Source organism: Myxocyprinus asiaticus, chromosome 15, assembly GCF_019703515.2.
Source record: "Myxocyprinus asiaticus isolate MX2 ecotype Aquarium Trade chromosome 15, UBuf_Myxa_2, whole genome shotgun sequence".
NCBI lineage: Eukaryota > Metazoa > Chordata > Actinopteri > Cypriniformes > Catostomidae > Myxocyprinus > Myxocyprinus asiaticus.
This window is the reverse complement of record NC_059358.1, coordinates 26,639,638-26,662,902: the sequence shown is the minus strand read 5'-3', so window position 1 is coordinate 26,662,902 and position 23,265 is coordinate 26,639,638. Positions and strand designations below refer to the sequence as shown.

The window sequence follows — 23,265 nt, the reverse complement described above, 5'->3', positions numbered from 1 at the left end:
CAGGAAAACTCAGACAGCTTTGTCATGTCAAAGAGGATGCTTACAGAAGTGGGGATAAAATCTTGTACAATCAGGCCAGAAACACACTGAATAAGGAGATCAGAGTGGCTAAAAGAAAATACTCTGAAAAGCTGAAAAAACAGTTTTCAGCCAACGATCCTGCATCTGTGTGGAGAGGCCTGAAGGATATCACCAAGGACAAGACCCCACCCCCTCACTCTGTAATTCCATGCAGCTTCAAACGCTCCACCATCATTCCGGTCACAAACTCCCCCCCCCAAAAAAAAACACTGGACTTAATGACTACAGACGAGTCACTTTCACGTCTGTGTTCATAAAGTCATTTGAGAGACTGGTTTGTACCTGAAGGACATCACTGGACCACAATCAGGTCTGTGGATGAAGCTGTCATCATGGGACTGCATTATATTCTGTAACACCTCGACAGACCTGGGACTTATGCATGGATCCTATTTGTGGATTTCAGTTCAGCCTTCAATACCATCATGCCTGATCTTCTCTCAACCAAACTGACCCAGCTCACCATGCCCACCCCAATCTGTCAATGGATCACCAGCTTTCTGACAGATAGTGAGACTGGATAAAATCACACCCGGGACCCTCACTATTAGCACTGGTGCTCGTCAGGGATGCGTTCTCTCTCCACTGCTCTTCTCCCTGTACACAAATGACTGCACTGCAAAGGATACCTCTGTCAAGGTCCTGAAGTTTGCAGACGACACCACGGTCATCGGCTTCATCAGTGACGGTGACGAGTCTGCTTACAGAAGGGAGGTTGAATCGTAACAAGTTTGTGAGACTAATAAAATAAAATAAAATAAACAAATGGCAATGTGATCTTATTGGCTGCATCACTATCAATCAGCTGCTCTAGAAACATGTAGTGTTTATGTTACTGAAGCTCTAGCCTCTGTTAAATATTGTACTCACATTATTTTGTTGGAACTCTTGGTTAGGCATCAGTGTACCTTTTATAAAGTTGTAAGTAGGCTATCACATTTTTTTCTCCCCTGCATGCTGCCACTTCTCCTTGTCTATTCATATTTTTGTGTTTGTATTTTTCAAAACATATCATTTTTCAGAATCAAAGCCAGCCATGCTTAAAAAGACCAGCTAAAACCAGCCTAAGCTTGTTAGCTGGTTTTAGCTGGATGCCCAGCCTGGTAATGGCTGGTTTTATAGGGGTTTTGAATGCATTATTTAGCTGGTCAGGCTGGTCTCAGCTGGTTTAGCCTGACCATCTAAGCATTCTTCAAAATCCCTCTAAAACTCATCTTAAACTGGCACTGGGCGACCAGCTAAAACAAGCCAATCAGCTTAGGCTGCAGAGAGGGCTGCAGAAACTGTGCTGTTATTGTCAGATGTCCCAAAAACAATGTGTAGATGGATCTAATCTTGGTCCAAAATAAAGTACCATCTGTGTTTATTTACAAAAATTCTGATTAGGCTACTCAAACGTGTGCTCTCAAATGATTCTAAATAAACAATTTAATAGTCTTTAAAGTATTTGCTTCTATTTCAAAAACATGTCTGGACTCAGTTTTATTGCATAAGACCTCAAGGCTTTTTTCTTTTGGGGAAAGGGGATCGTGATAATGAGAGGAAAAAAAAAACACTGCACAATGTTTTAACTTCCCTTAAATCTCACATAATAAAAAAGACACACACACTGAAGCAAAATTCTTAAATCACATTTCATTGTTTATTAAAAAGACAAGGGTCAACAGAAAAAAAATAGAAACACGTATTTTGCACACTTCAACTTCTATTCATATGCTGATGGTGATAGGATCCATCTCACAGATACGTTTGTAACTGAAATGGCAGGGCACATCGAACCATGTTTTGGAACGAGAATCCAGCACTGCGCAATCCTCTCCATGAATCCCATCGGACTGGTGATTATTTGGCTCTTTATGCCATTCATTCCAGAACCTACAGAGGACAGTGTTAAGTCCAAAGACACATGTAGAAAAAAACATTTGACATAAAATCCCATGTGGGACATAGTAAAATCTGAAATCCAACCATCATTGTGGGGACCAGCCACTATGCACAATGCAGAAAACTGCTTAGTAAACATACTGAAAAATTTCAAAATGAAAATCTAACAATGCAAAAAGGTTTCCGTGAAGGTTAGATCATCATTAAAATATTATTAACTCACTATAGAAAAAACAGAGGTCAAAGGACAGTCCCTACCATGCTAGAAAAACAAACGTGTGTGTATGCTCACGTACGTCCTATTAACAACTGTGTTATCCACCCATTTCCACACCCCCTCAGTCTCAGTGTCTGATAAGCCAATCCAGAAATGATAGTCTTGTCCACCACTCTGGTGTGCGACACTCTCAAGGGTGTGCTACAATAAAAAAAAAATGTTTTAAAGTATCAACTAACAATAATACTGGAACAGCACTTAGAACGAACACACATGCCGCAGACATGAATTACCTATTAACAAAGTTGTGCATACAGTACACAAGAAGCAAGCATACATGTGCATTCACACACACTTACATGTTGCTCATGGCTGTGCAGTATAGTCAGATGTCCACCCATAGATGCACAGCTGTCTTTGCTGTGTTCCCAGTCAAGTTTGTCCTCACTAAAGAAATAACACCTCCCTTCCAAATGCATCCAAGCCTCTGGGCATGGCATACACTGGATCACTGGGATGTTCATAGATGCATGGATGAATGGAAAGGAGAAGAAAAAGAAAGAATACCAGGATAAATTTGCAGAGACATCTTTGGATGTCTTGTAATGTAATCACTGTCCGGACTTATTAGTTCTAGAGGACTGGGCTATGCATCCACAGTCCTCAAAGTCTTAAGCTGCCCTTTTGGTAAATTATTTGTTGTGACAAACGGCATTCAGAGGTACACGAGACACTCATTTTAGATCGCTAGAACAAGTGACTCAATTGCAACTATAAGCATGTGCTTCTCACCCTGTTTTGAGCATGTCTGTCCAAGAGTCATGTATTCAGAGCAAAGGCGAGAGAAACGTTCCTGCATGGCGGTAAGTTTGAGAGACAAAGAAGCGGCCTCAGATTCATCACTCTCAGCTTGCAGTACAGTAGGAGATGATTTGCGACTGTTTACTAATGCAGAGAGAAAAATCTTTTATTTTCATTAATATATTAATCCTAGAGCCTAGAAAGACTGATTAGACAACAGCATGTTTTTCTGTCTTAAACATTTCTCATATGTGAGAACCCAGTGTTTGGAATGAGATTAAGTTAAATGAAATTTTTTTTTATTAATGCCTGTTGAATAACATGTACATATAGTATGTACTGTACACCATAAACCAAGTTTTCTAATAGCCAGAAACAAATTTTATAATCTATGCACTAAATACTAAAAAGCTTGTTATGTGAAAATATACATGCTGAAATCCCTCAATCTTACAAAATCACTTGGATTAGATAATTTTTGCTTTATGTTCAAAATGTCCCCGGGTTTGGGGATTGTAAGTGTCAGAAAGGTAAAATTAAATATTCAAAATTACAAGCATGATGCGCTTGTTTGGTTGATAAAAGGAAAGAAATCATCACATACTTTGATTATACCACAGTTTCATTGTCATAATTTGAGGAGGGCCTGTGTGCATATGTAAATGTGTACATGTTAAAGTGTGTTTACTTACAGAGAACACCAAGTACTATGTTTGCACAAACAGAGGCCAATAGGGCAATGGACAGGATAAGAGAGGCCTGCCCCCTCAAACACTTTGCCCCTTTGTCGACACCTGATGGAACACAAGATCATGGAGATCTGTTTAGTACTCTGAGAATGCCCACATGTCACTGAACACCTCTACAGGCACATTCTCATTTTTCACTCTCCCTGCAAGTTTACATGCTCATCCCAACCCCACAACCCCACCCCCAGCCTTCAAATGCAACCACACACACACACATACACACATTACCTTGTTTGCCCTGCAATGTGTTGAGTATTGGTCTGTTTCCACTATGAGAGATATCCTCTGTGAACTCTTGTAGACTGGTATAGTTTTCAATGTCTTCCATCTTTAAAAAAAAAAAAAAAAAAAAAGTTCAGTAGATCAGTCAAGTTCAGTCTTCTTTATCTACCCACAGAGTTACTTAAGTAGTCATCTGCACAAGCAATGTCTCTGTCTCCTAAATGTCACAACATTGTGAAGTACTGCTCTCCAAAGCAGAAAAAATAAAGAAATAATAGTGCTTGTAAAGATGAGAGCAATGAAAAGGAGCTTCCTAAAAGATATAAGTGCAGTTCCTTTAGAAAGTTCCTCCTGAGCTGAACTTCTCTGTCTGAAGGTTTTCCTCTGAATGTTCTGTTTGTTTTGCTGCTGAGATATGTAGCAACTGCTCCCTTTTACAACTCCCTCTACACTAACTTTTATCCATGAATTCACTCCCTCCATCTGTGTTTCTGATCATGCAACACTTCCAGCCTCCTCTTCCCCTTCCAACCTTGTACACATTGCTAAATTTTCTGATTAACAAATAAACTCTAAATCAGGTTGAGAGTTAAAGAGAAACAGAGCAAGGACAGGCCCCAAAAATATCCATCTCAGGGCTGGAAGTTTGTAAACACTGTCAGGAAGAAAGAGAGGAGGGTTTGTTGTGCAATATGAGATTTTCACCATAGACAAAAAAATAAATAAATAAATAAATAAATAAAAAAGACACATTTGCAATGACTCAGCAGATCATTCTAATCGATAATTATAGAACATTTTGTTCACAAAACTCAAATGCTTTTTAGGTATATTCCTGTAAAATATGTCATACTGAGCATGTTGTGAAACCCAGCAGTAGACAAAACCTTGAAAGCTGAAAGATTTACTTAGAATCATGTGTGGGCATTGATAAAAAAACAACCACTGCAAGTTATAATGGATTAATTAGTTTTTATTTTTATTTTATTATTATTATTTATTTTATTCTCCTACCTAACCTGACTTAAGTTTAAAAAAAATTACAGCAACAACTTGTTAAATTATAAAATCCTGCGACAGGTAAAATATTCCAATGTGTTTTCTGAGCAAGAACAGCAAATGATAACTAGTGATATTAGGTTTCTGTGGTGAACACTTGGCTGAACACTACACTATGTTTATGGTGAATACAGGTAAAGTGGCACATATAAATGTAATCATCTGCTGTGTCAATAGGTATATTATTCCATTACAAAAGAAAAAAAAAAAATCAGCATTCATACTAAACTAATGTGGACTGACACTGATGTAGCCTTTGGATCATATTTAAAAAATATTATCAATGATAAACAATCCAAGAGTGTCCCATTTTACCTCTTGTTTTGGCAAACAGTGAACGCTACCCATAGAGACTGATATGAACAGTGAAATAAAACAAAAAACAAACTTTGAACAAGTCAAATCTATGACACAGCACTGTCATACAATTATGACTTAAACTATTGATCAATCCATGACTCAGGTGTCAGGACATATGCAGATTAATCTGGCCTGGTTTACAATGAAACTGCTGTTTTTACATGTTAGAAGATTTCTGACAGAGCTTTGTATTGTTTTTCTCTCAGGGCCAGAATACATAAACCCTTTAGCCCAAACCCAGTGGTTTAATGTTGGATTAGTTTGGACACTGTTCCATAAAGTAAACAACACTGATGCACTGGCGTACAACCCTATGATTATGTCAAGGTCAAATATGTTTACTGAGTGGTTTGAAATTTAAATCAATCTCCAGAGCTAATACGCTGTAGACTTACTGTAGCGCACCGTGTTCACACTTTCTAAATGACAGCAGAAAATAATAGGCAAAATAAAAAGATAATTATTGAAGAGATGGCTAAATACAGTATACTGTGCTAAATTGCCTAATATAACTTCACTGAATGCTTGATCCTATCTACACTGCCACATTTCAGGCACCATTCACTTTTATTGAATAGAAAAGGAAAACTTGCAAAGTAAATGGTGACTGTCTGAAACTAACATACTACCTAACATCTCCTTGACAGAATTTTTATTTTTGTGTAAACAATCGCTTTAACCTGTAGAAACTGGTCAGCTAGCGCAATTCCCAGTACAGACCGAGTGTCTCTTCCCTCTTGCAGCTGTTCGTTTCTCAAAGAAAGGTTATTCTTCATGGCCTCAGCTGCATTCCTTTCCTCTGTCTCCAGATGTTTTCACAAGAACTGCTGCATCTCCTCAAACAAGCAGAGATCTGGACTGAGAGCAGTTGGGACTTCTCTTCGGACTGTCAGTGGGAAAATAAACATTCATTTTGTTAATATGTGTTATAAGAAATACAATATGCAACCATATGTATGATATATGCATTTTGTAGATTCATAATTTGTTTTTCTAAAACTATAGGAATTAAGGACTGTCCTGTTGTACTTGCCAGAAATTAACTTCTCAGCTTAGAGGCAAAATCTGCCCTTTGGATTTGATTATTAGGCACATATTTTATTATTATTATTATTATTATTTTTTTTTTTTTTGTTTTGTTTTGTTTTTTGTGAGGGCATATGTTTTCTAATCATGTTAAAAACTAATGTCAAATATTGTATTTTAATGTAATAATCTTATTAACATAAATTTTCTATCTGAGTAATTAAAGGTGCACTCAGTAATTTTTTTTACTCATTAAAAAAGTTTCACTTCTAAATAAACTGATAATAATTTTGAAACATAAGTATAAAATCGTCAGCATTCACATGAGATGAAGACTTTGCCATGTTAGGATCACATGACCAGTTTAATACTTGCTTAATCTCAGTAAACACCATGTAATTGGACATTAAATTAATCATGGCTGACTGTGACTAGTGACATTTTATAATTGGTAAAACTATTGTATTTGAAGGATGCACCTCTAGGTGTCAGTGTGAATCCAATACAACATACATAAAAATCTTATGTTTTATGCAATAATATGTACAGTAAATCTCAGCGTAGAATACTATATGAAGAAATATATCAGATGCCACATATAAAACACAAAACAACTTAATATGGTGGCATTATTTTGCCCCTACATTTAAAATTTCAGGGTAATTATTGTAAATTTTGGTGGCATTTTTGCAAACCGATCATTGTGGTTTTAACTTTGATTTGGTAGGTCTGGGTTGGAACAGCAAATTTTTGTCAGAGGGTCCTCAAGGACTGGAGTTAAATTTTACACTAACAATATTTCACTGTAAAATAAAGATAGCATTGGGCATAATAAAAATAAATAAATAAATAATAATTAATATATAATATTATTATTTAAGAAATCCTCACTTTGAATGTTTTTCACAAGTGACTAAACTTTTGCACTGTACTGTATATATATATATATAATCATTAACTGACATTGGTATTACAGTATCACAATCAAATTATCTACATCAAAAACCACTTTGAGGTATGTAATATGGTGAAAATGTGTGTAACTCTGAATTAATACTGTGACATTTGTATTGGTCTCATTGTTTTCAAGATTCCCCAGTCTTCTTAATTTCAGCCCTCTTTTTTAAGTACTCTGTTGTATTTGGCTAGAAAACCCACTGCATCCTTGAGAACTTCCTTTAAGATAAAAACACTCTAGTAAAAGACTTCAGTCATTAACTGCTGTTGAGCTGAGTGTTTAAATCTTGCAATATGTTTTGAAGAACAGCTTATTGCAAAATATACACTTGATTTTATTCCCCCAGATATAATCAATAAACTTCAATAAAATATAATCAAAAAATCAATAAAAGTTAACTCTTACTCAGGCAATAAAAATACATATCTAAAAAATGCATTACAAATCCATTTTAAAACCAATTAAAACAAGAAATGAGAATTTAAATACACATGCACAAAAAAGACCCTAACCCTTTTGAGACCAATGCCTCTTTTACATTGTGGATTTCAGCAAAAAAATAAAAATCAAATATAAAATATACGGCATATTTTATTTCAATTAAATTTTTTATTAAAAATAAAAACATTATTTAAAAATAAGAAAAACAGAATAACTTAATAAATTTACAATATTTAGTAAAACAGTAATGAAGGACAAATCTCAGATTCACAGTGCTTAAATACGCAATGATGATCAAACATTTAGCCTAAAATAGATACATGTAAAACTAATTCACACATTTATAAACAGACCCTTTTCACATGTTTTCTGTAATGAAAATCCAATTGAAATATGACGTATAATGTCATATGATGACATTGATATATATGGCTTGCATACTTTATATACTATAAACTTAATCAACAGATATTGACATAAATAAAATAAAAAACGTATAATTCTAAACATTATACTAATTTATATACTAAAGCATTAAACTAATCTAATTTAAAGATAAACCTGTTTATCTCCACACCACACTGTGTGAATAAGAGACATATTGTCTGCATTGCAAAATACAACCAGGCATCTCTCACAGTCTACATAAACCCCAACTCTGCTGGGTATAACCTGGTTGACAATTATGGTTTGTTGACTGCCCCTTACAGCATACAGTCTGTTATCTTTAACTAAAAGAGAGATTTTTTCAAAACCTTTTGAAAAAAGTGTCTGCCAAAGAGAAACATTTTTCTCCTCTGGATAATATCTAACTGTGAGTCCATGTTCCCACCCTGGTTCAACTCCTATATCAACTTCCCAGAACACCTGACCATTATGTATGTCCTCCACGTAATTGTCCTTATAACCATTGTGAAACTTCTGGAATTTGGCAAAGTAATTTCCCCCTCCAGACTGCATATTGTTCTCTTTTTTGATAGCCAGTTTCATGTCTTTGTCTATTGTAGATGTACCCTCTAAGTCTAAAGAAAAAAAATAATTAGGAAACAAATATAATTCACATTCATGAAACTTAATAAATACAATAAATACAAGTATGTTTCCATAAAACTTCAGCAAGTTCACTTCAAATTCAGTAAGGTTGTTATGAAAAATAGTGAAGAATTCAGATCTGAATACCTTTTTCCATGCTGTAAACTGGTGACGTAGTGTCTACCAAGATGTATTTACAGAAACTTAGCAGCATATTAATTAACATTTTTGTAGAGAGTATTAACCCTTGTGCACTTTTCGTTTCTGAGTCACACTTGTGATGTTCGCGGGTCAAAAATGACCCAAACATACATGTGTAATATTTTCCTTTTTTTGTTTACATTTTTTAAAAGATATGTAATAACATTCATTTTACTACAGTAAAAACATTAAAATTGTGCATTTTAAAATGTGTGTGTGTGTTGGGGGTGGGGGGGGGGGGGCGGGGGGTTGGTGGGCTGGCTATGGTATTTAGATTTATTTAGCTCTAAATTATTAAATTACACCATTCATTTTCATATAAAATAAGCACATTTTATGTTATCTTCACTTCAATAAAAAAAACTTAATTTCAGTAAATTGAAAGTGTCAAAACATTGCATTGGGGGTCTCTGGTGACATCTGTTGGAATAAAAAAAAAAAAGATTATTACATGAAATATCTGTTGCCAATAGATGGCTTCAGTGCTCCATCCATTGGCTGATCTCTATAAGCTCATGTTCTAAAAAAAAATATTTCTAGATATTATCACAAGTTAAGCATTGTGTATATATTTAGACATTATATACATATATATATATATATATATATATATATATATATATATATATATATATATATATATATATAAACTATTATTTGTCAAATTGTTGCATTTTTTTCTAAACCACTTGTGTTGAAGTGTCAGATTTTGCAATGATGATCCAATATGCTGTCAAACATTACAGTGCTCCACAGTAAAATCTGATTGTGCTACAAAGAAATGGCAGAGTTATTATTTTGTTACCTATCATTTATTTCAAACATCAAACATACAAATTCTAGCATAAACTCTGTCACACTCTGTCATCCTGTGTGGTATGTTTGGTATATAGACAGGTTTGTTTACACAGTAAAAAAAAAAAATGTGTCAGATGATGCTGATCTTTAAATCTAGTCATGTGCACATGTTTGTGTGATGGTTAGGGTTATGTTTAGGGATAGAGTCTGGAAATAGAAAATATTGTTAGCCTGATATGTGTGTGTGTGTGTGTGTGTGTGTGTGTGTATGTGTGTGTGTGTGCTTTCTGCATTGTTTATGTTTTATAGTCTCACCCCTTCATTATGTGTGGTTGTGTTCTGCTTTGTGTTTGGTTTATTGATTTTTATTTGACAAAATCAAAAACTCTGTATTTTAGTATTTCCCATTCATTTCACTGGAAACTAATGACCCCTTAGACTTATCGAATCAAGTCTAGATATTTTTTTGTGTTCAGATAGCTAGTGGAGGAAAAGTCACCAAGTCTTGTACTACTCAGATAAAGGATACCATTTTTTATTAAAGAAAAAATATCCATACGTGTCCAAGAAGACCCGAACTGTGCACAAGGGTTAATGCATTTTTTCCCCCCTCAAACATTATGATGAGAAAAAGCGATACTTGCTTTAATGTTCATTAAGGGTCAACTCACCACATTTAAGGGGGCCTAGTATGTCTCTCCAAACAATTAGAGGCAGATCAGTTTCATAAGGGCCAAGGGTGAAGTGGTCAGAAATCACTTGAACACAGTTAAGTCTTGACCTAAATCTTTGGAAATCATTCATATTGTTCATCTCATCCATGTTGCATAAGACAGATATATAAAGCCATATATAAAGCCACCACTACTGGTTATGGTATGAATCAATACTTCATAGCGATGCATGCATGCTTGGTTGGGCAATCAATGACTTGACTTGCTTACTAATTTTATGGGTCCCACATTATATCAGGTGTCTTTAAAGGAATAGTTCACCCAAAAATGAAAATTTGCTGATAATTTACTCACCCTCAGGCCATCCAAGATGTATCTGAGTTTCTTTCTTCATCAAAACAGAATTTAAGATTTTTAGAATTTCATTTCAGGCCTCCTCCTCTAAACAATGCAAATGAATGTACTCCATTTTTTGACAGTCCAAAATGAATATTTAGGGTGCATCAAAATAATCCACATGACTCCAGTCGACAAATAAAGTTCTGCTGAATCCAAACGACTGATTATTTTTAAAAACAAAACAATACTTTTATACTTTTTAACTACAAATGTTTGCTTCCGTACATCTCTGTGATGCGCGCTCATGAGAGGGATGACGTACGCTCGTTGGTAAGGTCACGCGTCATGTGGAGGAGGCAGGAAACGCGTCATTGTTTACAAGAGAAACTTGTACAGAGCACAGACCAAGCACCGTTCACAAACCAAAACAGTCCAAAACAATTTCAAAACAATATAAATTAAAATAAAAAAAAAATCCAAATAATAATAATAAAAAAAACAATGTAAACAACTACATTTGTAGTTAACCTTACCCCCTAAACCTAAACCTAACCAACACTAAACCCTAACCTCAATCCTAACCCTACTGCAGAACAACATGTAGTTACACAATAAATACATTGTATTGTATGTATTTTAATGTTAGTACATAAAGACACCTAATATAAAGTGTGACCTATTTATGAGTAAGGATCAGTTGGGATGTGAATTCACACTATTATGGAGGCATGAATATTAAGCCTTGATTCTCAAATTGTTGAATGTAACAGCTTACTTAGTTTGAAAGGCAGACTCGTTCTCACTGTCTTCGAGTGCCATTTTGTCAACCAGAGGGAAACCTTCTTCACTCCACCACTGAGTACAATAGAAACAGATTTGATATGTTCATTCTCTGATGTAGATTTGATGAAGAAATCTAAAATACAATGACTGAATCTGATAACTTAGAGTAGTACTACAGCATGTTCCATTTGAAAATGAGTTTTGAAGAGAACAGAATAAAATTACCTCTAAAAACTTCTCAGGCTGGCATATCTTTAGTCCTGACTCCAAAATGGACACCTGGCTGTTCCCCCTTTTTTGCAACTCTGTCAACGATGACACATTTTGCTGCATTTTTTCTTCAGCACTGCTTGCTGCTCTCTGGAGCTCTCTCATCAATATATCCTCCTTTTCCCTCAAGAAGTCATGCATTTTCTTAAACTGAGCATGCATCTTTTCCTCAAGACACTTGGCCCTTTCCTGTGGATTCAATTTCACACTGAATGCATTGTATTAATAGTAGGGGATAAGTGACAGACAAAGACTCTGTCAGTTTTTTTTTTCTCTTCCAGGACAAAAAGGAGTGACACAGACCTAAGAATATCAGAAACACATAATAATATTTTTATATCCTTTATAAAAAATCCTTTTTATAGCCATACCTTGGATTTTGTGATTACAAGCTTCTGACTCAAGAGCATATCACCCATTTGTTTATTTTCATCTGAAATAAAGGTAATTGCTCCTTTCACCACATTCTGAATGAGAAAACAGCCAAAACAAAACAATTTCAGTAACAAAATGTTTGTCAAAAACATGTCATTCTAATATATTTGGTTTATTCATACTGTATAGATGGGTACAACCTCACTGGTCTTCATAGCCTCCTTTACAGGCTTGAAACTATGTCCGCGATGTTTCTCTCCATCTTTGCAGATAAGGCAAACCAATTTCTGATCATCCTCACAGAAAAGTTTGAGTTTCTCTTCATGTTCAGAGCAGAGCATTTCAAGTGCATTGCTGGGAGTCTTTCGTTGATCTCTCACAATGTCTTTTGTCTGATGCTGCTTCTGTACAGCTTCCATAAGATTTCTCAGTGCTCTGTTGCCTTTAACGTCCTCTTTGGTAAAGTTTTGTCTGCATTCCGGGCATTTGTTAGCACCTGCACTTGATGATTCCAAATAGCTTGTAATACACTGTCTGCAGAAAGTATGTTCACATGGCAAACTTACTGGATCACTGAAGTCACTCATACACACTGGACACATGAGGTGGAGAGACAGTGAAGCCATGATGTTGCTCTTTTTAGAGCCTTCTGATGCTCCAAGCAATGCACAAGGTGTTTATTCTAAGCTAAACCTATGCACTTGTTAAAGAGTTTCACCTGTTTTAGTGAGATGCTGTATCATATGTGTCCTGTTCTGCTGGAACAATGAAGCTGAAGTGTTTGTTCAGTACTTTATGCAGTGAGGTTACACCCTCTCCTTGTTATGTAACAGGGAAGCTTTACATACTTCCGTTTAACACAAGAACATTTAAGCATATTCACACATGTATTTTGTGCTACATTTTGCCAACATTTCAGTTTTATGATTTATGATGTCATATCCCACAGGCCATATTTTCAGGCCTTCATAGTGGGGTGTTTTTTTGGTAAATGTTTTTGGTAAATTGTTTTTTTGGTAAATGTGATGTGTGTTTCCCACATCAATACTATTTTTCCATCAGTAAAAAAAGACTAGAGGAGAGCTTTGTTTGTTTTGAGATTCTAAAGCCATGATTGCCACTAAATATAATTTGTGGTAACACTTTACAATATGTTTCTATTCAGTTATATGTTATCTGTAAATGTATACAACTTTAATGTAACAAAAATATATTTTTATTCTAAGTTCATGTTAATTATTGCATTAGCTAATTTGAACAAATACAATACAACCTTATTGTAAAGTGTTACCTAATTGGTTATTTTAGAAGGGTGTTGAAAAATAGAAATATTTTATCCTCAATACCGGCAGAACAGGTCTTTTTAGCTACACACTAAACACAAAGACTATATGCTAAGCCCCAACAAAAAGGTTGGCATAAGGTCTGATATTCCAGTTTGATTACTTTACGTGCCAGACATGGGAGGGGCTGCACCTTGGTTATGCATGTCAAATAAATTTCAAAAGTGAAAGTATTTCAATACTTTCGAAAAAAGGTCTCGGCTGAAAAACGAATACATAATCTCTCTTTTTGAAGAAAATAATTTTCTCTTTGTCTTGGGAAGATTTCCAAGAAAGAGAACAAGCTACTTCTAGCTTAGAATTTTTTAAAAAATGAATTCACCTCTGTCTTTGCAGATAAAGTGCTCAATATGTTTGAATGATTTTACTGATCTCTTGTGAGCACTCATTCTCCCGACAATGAATCACAGGCCACATGCAGGCCAGCCTGGGACCAAACACCTGTCCAGAACACAAAAGTCCTTATAACGAAGAAGATTTTAGTCATCTACTGAGTGAGGAACATGACTTCAGCAGTGAGAGAGCACCTCACTGCAGAACAGAAGTCAGACCACACAGAGAGTCCCACATCTAAAGATGGAACACAACCTTTAAAGCCTCCAGAAATGGAATGTTATGTTCTGAGCACGATGAGAAGCTTAAACTGTTCTGTGAGACTGATCAAAAAATGGTTGTCATCTGCAGAGATGGAGACAAACATCAAGGACACATTTTTAAACCAATGATGGAGGCTACACAGATCAACAAGGTAAAAAGCTATTTACATATGAGTCACATCTGCCTATGATAGCACTTTACAACAGTTTCAGTTCCAGTTGACAGCTTCTATGTTATTTGTGTTACAGTATTCATTACATACAAGTAATATATATAAAAGTACATAAAATAGGTTTCAAAAGTTGAATCCCAGGCTTATGTCATTTTAGATATGTAGTGAACCTTGATTGTTTTTTCCTGTTCACTTTGTGCTTTTATGCTTTTCAAATCATGTCTGACTAGAGGCTTGTTTTTCTGTAGGGGGAGCTGAAGTCTGCTTTGGGTTTTCTTGCCAAAGAAAATGGGCAGCTGGATAACATGATACAACAACAGACAACAGAGATAACCAAATCAGAGGTATCAAAGCATATGACCCAAGAAAAGATAACATATTAAAGATCCTAAGCGTTTGATAGTTAAGCAATACCAAACAAGAGTGCTGTTGTTCTGAATACACAGTGGACGCAGTTAATAACAACTGGGCTGATATGCAGACCAACAGCACAGTTGCAAGTGTCATCATAATGCTTTTATACAACAGTTTAACAAACAATATTATTGAATACCTCATGTACCAGACAAAAAATGGGCTGTTAGTTTGTGCATTTGTACTCCACCAGAAAAAATAGTTCCAAAAGAAGCTGTTGTATTGAGCACAATTTGCTCTCATACTGGTTTCAAAATAGTGGTGTTTTGTTTGTAAACAAATCTGTGGTTTGGTGCCACTGTCCTTTTCTGCATATCGCTGCCCCCTTTGGCATATCACGGCGCCGTTTTGTGGCCGTTCTGCATAACGCAGAGGCTCATTTCAGCCTATCGCGGCCCATACAGCCCCGTTTCGCGGCCGGCCCACTGGGAAAAGTTCCGGTTCTCCCGATGGCCAGTCCGCCCCTGGCTGTAACTCTTGTTTGGTATACCTGTCATGTCAGTTCTCCTGTCTAGTTTGTATTTGTGCTCTGTTATTTTTTTCTCTGTTTTGATTCTCTTTTGTTTTTCATTATTTATAGCTTTTTCACCTATCCCTGCACCTATCCCAGTCTCTTTTGCTATACCTGACAAATGATGTGTTTACTCACTCAACATAAAATACTGTATGTTGATTTGTCGCCTACCTACACCTACTGGTGTCAGGATGAAACCTGCAGAAATGCTCACTGAACAAATCTGTGAAAGAAATAAAAATGAATCATGAATCAAAAATCCCATCACTATTTGTAAAACCACAAACACCAACAAGTGGAAAGATACAAATAGTCAAGAGTCCCATTGCTGTTAAATTAATTACGTGTGTGTGTGTGTAAAATCAATAGTTTAATTGAAATTTAAAAGATCTTATTTATCATAGATCACTCAAATCATTTTGAAGTTAGAACTCATAAGGTGTTTTTATTTATGCATTTACTCCCAAATTACTTAACTTGTTCTTGCATTATTAAACCATCATATACACAGTAGCTTAATAGATCCTTACACAACACAGTCTCTTATTATCAAGATTTCACTTGAAAATATATATTTTTTCTATTTACAATCTTAGGAGAAATCCAAACACTTTTCAGTGCAGATCTCTGCTCAGTTTGAAGAAATGCACCAATTCTTGAGACAGAGAGAGGAGGACGTGAAGAAACAGTTGGAGAGGGAAGCGAAGAGCATTACTAAAGCCATGCAGAAGAACCTGTCTCTAATAGATACAAGATTTATGGAGAGCAAAGAGAAGGGTGCTATTCTGCAGTCAGCCCTGGAGATTGATCAACCAGATCACTTTAGATAACATATAGTTCTATTTTTTTTTTAAAGGATGTTGCTGACTCTAACACATTGTGTTGTTTGGTAGAATTCATAAGTAGGATGATCTGTAAAAAGGAATGTCAATCAAAGTTTTAAGTTTTAACAATATATATACACTATATGGCCAAAGGTTTGTGGACACCATATGTGCTTGATGAACCTTCAATTTCAAAACCATAGGCATCAATTTCCCCCTTTGGTGCAATAACAACATCCACTCTTCTGGGAAGGCTTTCCACTATACTGTATGTAGTAACATGGCTGCAGGGATTTGCTCCCATTCAGACACAAGTGCATCACTGAGGTTCGGCACTGATGTTGGGCAATGGGACCTGGCTTTCTGTTGCCATTGCAGTTCACCCCAAAGGTGTTCAGTGGGGTTCAGGTCTGGGCTTTGCGCAGGCCAGTCAATTTCTTTCACATCAGACACAGTAAACCATTTCTTTATGGACTTTGCTTTGTGCACAGGGGCATTTTCATGCTGGAATAGAAAAGGGCTCTCCCCAAACTGTTGCCATAAAGTTGGAAGCACCGAATGCCCTAGAATGCCATTGTTTGGAGTAGAATTATGATTTATCTTCACTGGTATTAAAAGAGTAACCAAACTCTTTAATTAGAAGGGGGTGTCCACAAACTTTTGGCCATATAGTGTATATATATATATACAGTGCTGTGAAAATATATTTCTGCTATTTTGTGTATTTTTCATACTAAATTGTTTTAGATCTTCAAACGAGATATAACATACAGTTGAAGTCAGAAGTTTACATACACCTTAGCCAAATACATTTAAACTCAGTTTTTCACAGTTCCTGACATTTAATCGTAGAAAACATTCCCTGTGTTAGGTCAGTTAGGATCACTACTTTATTTTAAGAACGTGAAAAGTCAGAATAATAGTAGAGCGTATGACTTATTTCAGCTTTTATTTCTTTCATCACATTCCCAGTGGGTCAGAAGTTTACATACAATTTGGAATTTTGGCACATTCCTCCAGACAGAACTGGTGTAACTGAGTCAGGTTTGTAGGCCTCTTTGCTCGCACATGCTTTTTTTTCAGTTCTGTCCACAAATTTTCTGTCGGATTGAGATCAAGGCTTTGTGATGCCCACTCTAGTACCTTGACTTTGTTGTCCTTAAGCCATTTTGCCACAACTTTGGAGGTATGCTTGCCCATTTGCGACTGAGCTTTAACTTCCTGGCTGATGTCTTGAGATTTTGCTTCAATATATCTACATAATTTTCCTTCCTCATGATGCCATCTATTTTGTGAAGTGCACCAGCCCCTCCTGCAGCAAAGCACCCCCACAACATGAGGCTGCCACCCCCATGCTTCATGGTTGGGATGGTGTTCTTCGGCTTGCAAGCCTCACCCTTTTTCCTCCAAACATAACTATGGTCATTATGACCAAAAAGTTCATTCAAATTTTTGTTTAATCAGACCAGAGAACATTTCTCCAAAAAGTAAGATCTTTGTCCCCATGTGTACTTGCAAACTGTAGTCTGGCTTTTTTATAGCAGTTTTGGAGCATTGGCTTCTTTCTTGTTGAGCAGCCTTTCAGGTTATATCGATATAGGACTTATTTTACTGTGGATATAGATACTTGTCTACCTGTTTCCTCCAGCATCTTCACAAGGTCCTTTGCTGTTGTTCTGGGACTGATTTGCACTTTTCGCACCAAACTACGTTCATCTCAGGAGACAGAATGCATCTCCTTCCTGAGCATTCCTGAGCAAAACTGCGTGGTCCCACGGTATTTATGTACTATTTTTTATACAGATGAATGTGGTACCTTCAGGCATTTGGAAATTGCTCCCAAGGATGAACCAGACTTGTAGATGTCCACAATTTTTTTCTGAGGTCTTGGCTGATTTCTTTTGATTTTTCCATGATGTCAAGAAAAGAGGCACTGAGTTTGAAGGTAGGCCTTAAAATACATCCAAAGGTACACCTCCAATTCAGTACACCTCCAAGCAGTAGCTAATTGGCTAATTGTCTAAAGGCTTGACATAATTTTCTGGAATTTTCCAAGCTGCTTAAAAGCACAGTTAACTTAGTGTAACTTCTGTCCCACTGGAATTGTGATATAGTCAATTAAAAGTTAAACAATCTGTCTGTAAACAATCGTTGGAATAAATACTCGTGTCATGCATGACTTGCCAAAACTATAGTTTGCTAATATGAAATCTGTGGAGTGGTTAAAAAATGAGTTTTAATGACTTCAACCTAAGTGTCTGTAAACTTCTGACTTCAACTGTAAAACAAAAGCAACCTGAGAAAACACAAAATTCAGTTTTCATATATATATTTGTTATTGAAGCAAAAACGTTATCCAACACCTATATCATCCATGTAAATACAAAACTGTAATAAAATACTTTTATAATACTTGTCTATGAGGCCCCAAATCCTTGCAGATGGTATAGCTGCCCATTCGTCTTGGCAAAATGCCTCCAGGTCATGCAAAGTCTTTGGTTGTCTTGCATGAACCGCACGTTTGAGATCTCCCTAGAGTGGCTCGATGATATTAAGGTCAGGATACTGTGATGGCCACTCCAGAACCTTCACCTTTTTCTGCTGTAACCACTGGAGGGTCAACTTGGCCTGGAGCTTAGGGTCATTGTCATGCTGGAAAGTCTAAGAGCGTCCCATGCGCAGCTTTCGTGCAGAAGAATGCAAATTATCTGCCAGTATTTTCTGATAATATGCTGCATTCATCTTGCAGCTCACACACCCCCAAAACATCAGTTAGCCACCACCATGCTTCACAGTGGGGATGGTATGCTTTTCACTATAGGCCTTGTTGACCCCTCTCCAAACATAGCGCTTATGGTTGTGACCATAAAGCTCTATTTTGGTCTCGTCACTCCAAATTACTGTGTGCCAGAAGCTGTGAGGCGTGTCAAGGTGTTGTCGGGCATATTGTAACCAGGCTTTTTTGTGGCATTGGTGCAGTAAAGGCTTCTTTCTGGCAACTCGACCATGCAGCTCATTTTTGTTCAAGTATCGTCGTATTGTGCTCCTTGAAACAACCACACTGTCTTTTTCCAGACCAGCCTGTATTTCTCCTGAGGTTACCTGTGGGTTTTTCTTTGTATCCTGAACAATTCTTCTGGCAGTTGTGGCTGAAATCTTTCTTTGTCTACCTGACCTTGGCTTGGTATCAAGAGATCCCTGAAATTTTCACTTCTTAATAAATGATTGAACAGTATTGACTGGCATTTCAAGGCTTTTGATATCTTTTTATATCCTTTTCCATCTTTATAAAGTTCCATTACCTTGTTACGCAGGTCTTTTGACAGTTATTTTCTGCTCCCCATGGCTCAGTATCTAGCCTGCTCAGTACATCCACGTGAGAGCTAACAAACTCATTGACTATTTATACACACACTAATTGCAATTTAAAAAGCCACAGGTGTGGGAAATTAACCTTTAATTGCCATTTAAACCTGTGTGTGTCACCTTGTCTGTCTGTAACAAGGCCAAACATTCAAGAGTATGTAAACTTTTGATCAGGGCCTTTTGGGTGATTTCTGTTATCATTATGATTTAAAAAGGAGCCAAACAACTATGTGATAATAAATGGTTTCATATGATCACTATCCTTAAATAAAAGACAGTTTTTTTGCATGATCAGTCATATTTTCAAAATCAATGCCAAAATTTCACTATTTCTGCCAGGGTATGCAAACTTTTGAGCACAGCTGTATATAATGATGACGGGGTTTTTTTTTTTGGTGATCTGTCCCTTTGAACTTCTTGTTACATGCTGACTTGAGCATCTGTTTTAGGTATAAGTCAAAGGTGATAGATCTTACTGTGCTCCCTTACTCTCTTTTTCTTGGCCCCCATGAAACTCACCTGTAGTTCTTTGTGTGGAAGGAGATGCAGGGATCCATTAAACCAGGTGAACAATATGTCAAACATGCATGATGAGTTTGAAATGCTCAACTAAATCAGGATTTAGTATGCATAAATTAAAATGACATGATCATTATCAGTTACAAATACTCAAACATTCTATAAATGTAAATCAAAGATAGAATTCAAAACTTTAAAGGGATAGTTCACCCAAAAATTAAATTAAGTCATTGTTTACTCATGCTTGTGTTGTTATAACCCCATATGACTTCATTTATTTTTTTCTTAACACAAAGGGAGAAATTTTGAAAATATTTCGTGCTCAGTGATGTCATAAAATTGCAGTTTATGGTGACCACCTCTTCAAGCTTCAAAAGGATGCAAAGTACTCTGATAGGCCTAGATTTTTCACTAAATAATACATTCAGGGGCATAGATTCTTCATAGATTACACCCCCCCCCCCCAATAATCAAAACAAGCAAGTACAAACCCTTGAATATATTAGATTTATTTTTGTTTCTCACCCTACCTTACCTTGCCTTCAGAACAAGGCGTGTAGCATATAATAGTTACAACAGATGAATGGAACAGAACACAGGTGTCATAAAAGACGTTTTAACTGTTCCTTTTTTTTTTTTTTACTTGCCACAGGGTCTTGCTCCAGCACGAGACAGCAAAAAACAGCAAGAGGCACCACAATAGTCAAAGAGCTCCGTCTAACGCATGGTTGAAAAACAGTTGAAATATATGAATAAAATAAAAATATAAATTGATAGTACACTGTGAGTATTGTTCAACAACTCATGCAGTCATCTAAAATGTTTTATTTATTTATTTATTTTTACCTGTGTCTGTAGTTTCAGAGTGTTTGACGCTGTAAGATCCTGGAGATTCATACTTAAAGTGTCTCCAGGGGGCGCCAGAATCCGCCAAGCTGACAGAATGTCTGCTCTGTATAAAGACTTCAACCCTTGTACTGTTTCAGTGGAAAGCTTCCAAGCTGGCCAGCACTATTGAATAGTAGAGGTCGGGGTAAAGCCAGACTGGACAGTTTGCATTAGCTTTTGCTTTACGCAGATGATATTTTATCATTTGTCTCCGACCCCACTAGATCTATGCCTTGTCTCCACAGAATTATTATTTCATTTTCTAAGTTTTCGGGATACAGAGTTAATTGGTCTAAATCCGAAGCTTTGGCTCTGACAGCATACTGCCCAGTAATGGCCTTTCAGCTGGGCGTCTTCCAGTGCCCAAACAGGGCATTACATATTTGGTTATTTTATTCACAGCAAATTTGAGTTCATTTTGATCTCTTAATAAAAAGGTTTTCAAGTGATGTGGACAGGTGGGCTTCATTACATCTATTACGTCTATGATTGGGAAGGTTAATGTTATTAAAATAAATTGTATTCCAAAATGTAACTACCTATTACAATATCTCCCTGTAGATGTCCCCCTCTCTTATTTCAAGCAATTTGATAGCATAACGAAGTCCTTTATTTGGAATGGTAAACGTCCCAAATTACATTTCAATAAGTTACATAGGCCGATTGACAAAGGTGGGCTAGGCCTACCCAAGATTTTGTTTTATTATTATGCATTCGGTCTCAGATATTTGGCACATTGGTTGCTTCCACCTGAGAGAGCCCCTACCTGGTTTTGCATTGAAAAGGAAGTTCTTGCCCCTATCTCGCCACTGCAAAGCCTTTCTATTAAACTACTTGGAGAAGTTAAGTTACGCCCCGTTATCTCGCATTTGCACTCGATATGGACAAAAGTATCCAGAGTGTTTAACTCTGATATTTATTTAAACTTTTGAAAACCTGGTTCAACATTGTGGGATTCCCAGATCTCAATTATATAGATATTTACATCTGCACCACCTGCTTTGTACTATTTTTGGGAGTAGCATACGCCCCCCTAAAGCGGCAGATACTCTGGAAGTGGTGATTACTGCTTTTGGGAAAGGTCATGAGGCATTAGTGTATTACTCCCTGCTAATTCAGAGTCTTGGGGATGGAGCTTTAAATTCTCTCAAAAGATTATGGGAGGAAGATTTAAACTTGTTATTGGAGGAGGGAGTGTAGGCTAGGATTCTGAAAAACGTCAAGTCTGCATCTAGAGATGCAAGGGTATGCCTTGTGCAATTTAAGATTTTACATAGATTTTATTGGAATTTTAAATTCTATAGGCTTGGTCTTAAAGACACACCCACCTGCTGGCAATGCCATTCAGAAGATGGAGAAACAACCCATGTTTTTTGGGGTGTCGTAAGATCCAAGAATTTTGGTTGAAGGTGCAAAGTTTTGTATGCGATGTGTTGAGCACTCAAATCTCATTCTGCCCCAGACTCTGTATTTTGGGAGATGGGGAGGTCATGCATAACCCTAATGCACATCAACAGGTTAAAATCCCATTACAAACCTTTGCTGGGATTTCAAGGAAGCAGTGGCAGCACAGAAACCAAAGAATGTCAATGAGCTGGAAGATTTTGCTCATGAGAAATGTGTAAAAATTCTAATAGAGAGGTGTCCGAAGCCTGAGAACACTTACATGAAACATTTATTTGCTGTTATTAAGGATAAAGGATGCTCCACATATGATTGACTTTGGGGGTTGAATAGTTTTGACATGACATTTGTGAAGAGAATTAGTTATGTTTTATTTTAAAATTTGGGTAAACTGAACTCTTTGTTCTCAAAATTACTCAAATGTGTATTAAAAACTTACTTTGACTGTTTACTGAGGTTTTAGTTGATGTGCTTTAATTCACATCACCAGAATGTATTGCTGGTCAGGGGGGTTGAATAATTTTGATTGCAACTGTATATGTTGTGTTTTTTTCTTTGTGTTAACTAATGAATCAATAAAAATGTTAATAAAAATAAATAAATAAATAAATAGTGGGTACAGAAAAGCAGAAAACAAAGTCTGCTGCGCATGAGAACCAGCTCCACCTTAAACACAATAAAGGATATGTCCTGTCTTGTGATGGAAAGGACACTCCATTAAGTACTAGAGACAAACCAAGGAGAATAGGGTTGTATCTAGACTGTGAAAGAAAGCAGGTGTCATTCTATAATGCTGACAACATGTCTCTGTGGGCCCTAAGAAACTACAGCTCAAAGCAGCATTGTTGTCTCAGTCTGGTTCCAGGGCTTTATCTAGATGGAATGAACAGTGACCCTCTAACTGTATGCGCATATGGGTTGCAAATGCTAGCATGCTGGTCCAGTTCAGCGATT

General features: G+C 36.5%; 3 protein-coding genes across 3 annotated transcripts; 1 reads left to right on the top strand and 2 right to left on the bottom strand.

Annotated features, from left to right (window-relative positions):
* Positions 1-1,701: 1,701 nt before the first annotated feature.
* On the bottom strand, positions 1,702-4,452 carry LOC127452975 (CD209 antigen-like protein E). Its single transcript, XM_051718919.1, has 7 exons — positions 4,411-4,452; positions 3,961-4,060; positions 3,676-3,777; positions 2,975-3,127; positions 2,542-2,693; positions 2,262-2,383; positions 1,702-1,956 (listed from the first exon to the last, which is right to left on the bottom strand). The coding sequence occupies exons 1-7, from the start codon at positions 4,435-4,437 to the stop codon at positions 1,791-1,793; spliced, it is 822 nt and encodes a 273-aa protein (XP_051574879.1). The 5' UTR covers positions 4,438-4,452; the 3' UTR covers positions 1,702-1,790.
* A 3,185-nt stretch (positions 4,453-7,637) lies between these two features.
* LOC127452974 (zinc-binding protein A33) lies at positions 7,638-13,022 on the bottom strand. Its single transcript, XM_051718918.1, has 6 exons — positions 12,471-13,022; positions 12,267-12,362; positions 11,851-12,084; positions 11,618-11,697; positions 10,501-10,616; positions 7,638-8,820 (listed from the first exon to the last, which is right to left on the bottom strand). The coding sequence occupies exons 1-6, from the start codon at positions 12,894-12,896 to the stop codon at positions 8,348-8,350; spliced, it is 1,425 nt and encodes a 474-aa protein (XP_051574878.1). The 5' UTR covers positions 12,897-13,022; the 3' UTR covers positions 7,638-8,347.
* Positions 13,023-13,716: 694 nt separating this feature from the next.
* On the top strand, positions 13,717-20,276 carry trim108 (tripartite motif containing 108). The gene is given in 6 exon segments (XM_051719504.1): positions 13,717-13,984; positions 13,986-14,106; positions 14,108-14,221; positions 14,224-14,361; positions 14,631-14,726; positions 15,907-20,276. Coding segments are annotated over 6 exon segments (762 nt in total). The 5' UTR covers positions 13,717-13,925; the 3' UTR covers positions 16,141-20,276.
* Positions 20,277-23,265: the final 2,989 nt, after the last annotated feature.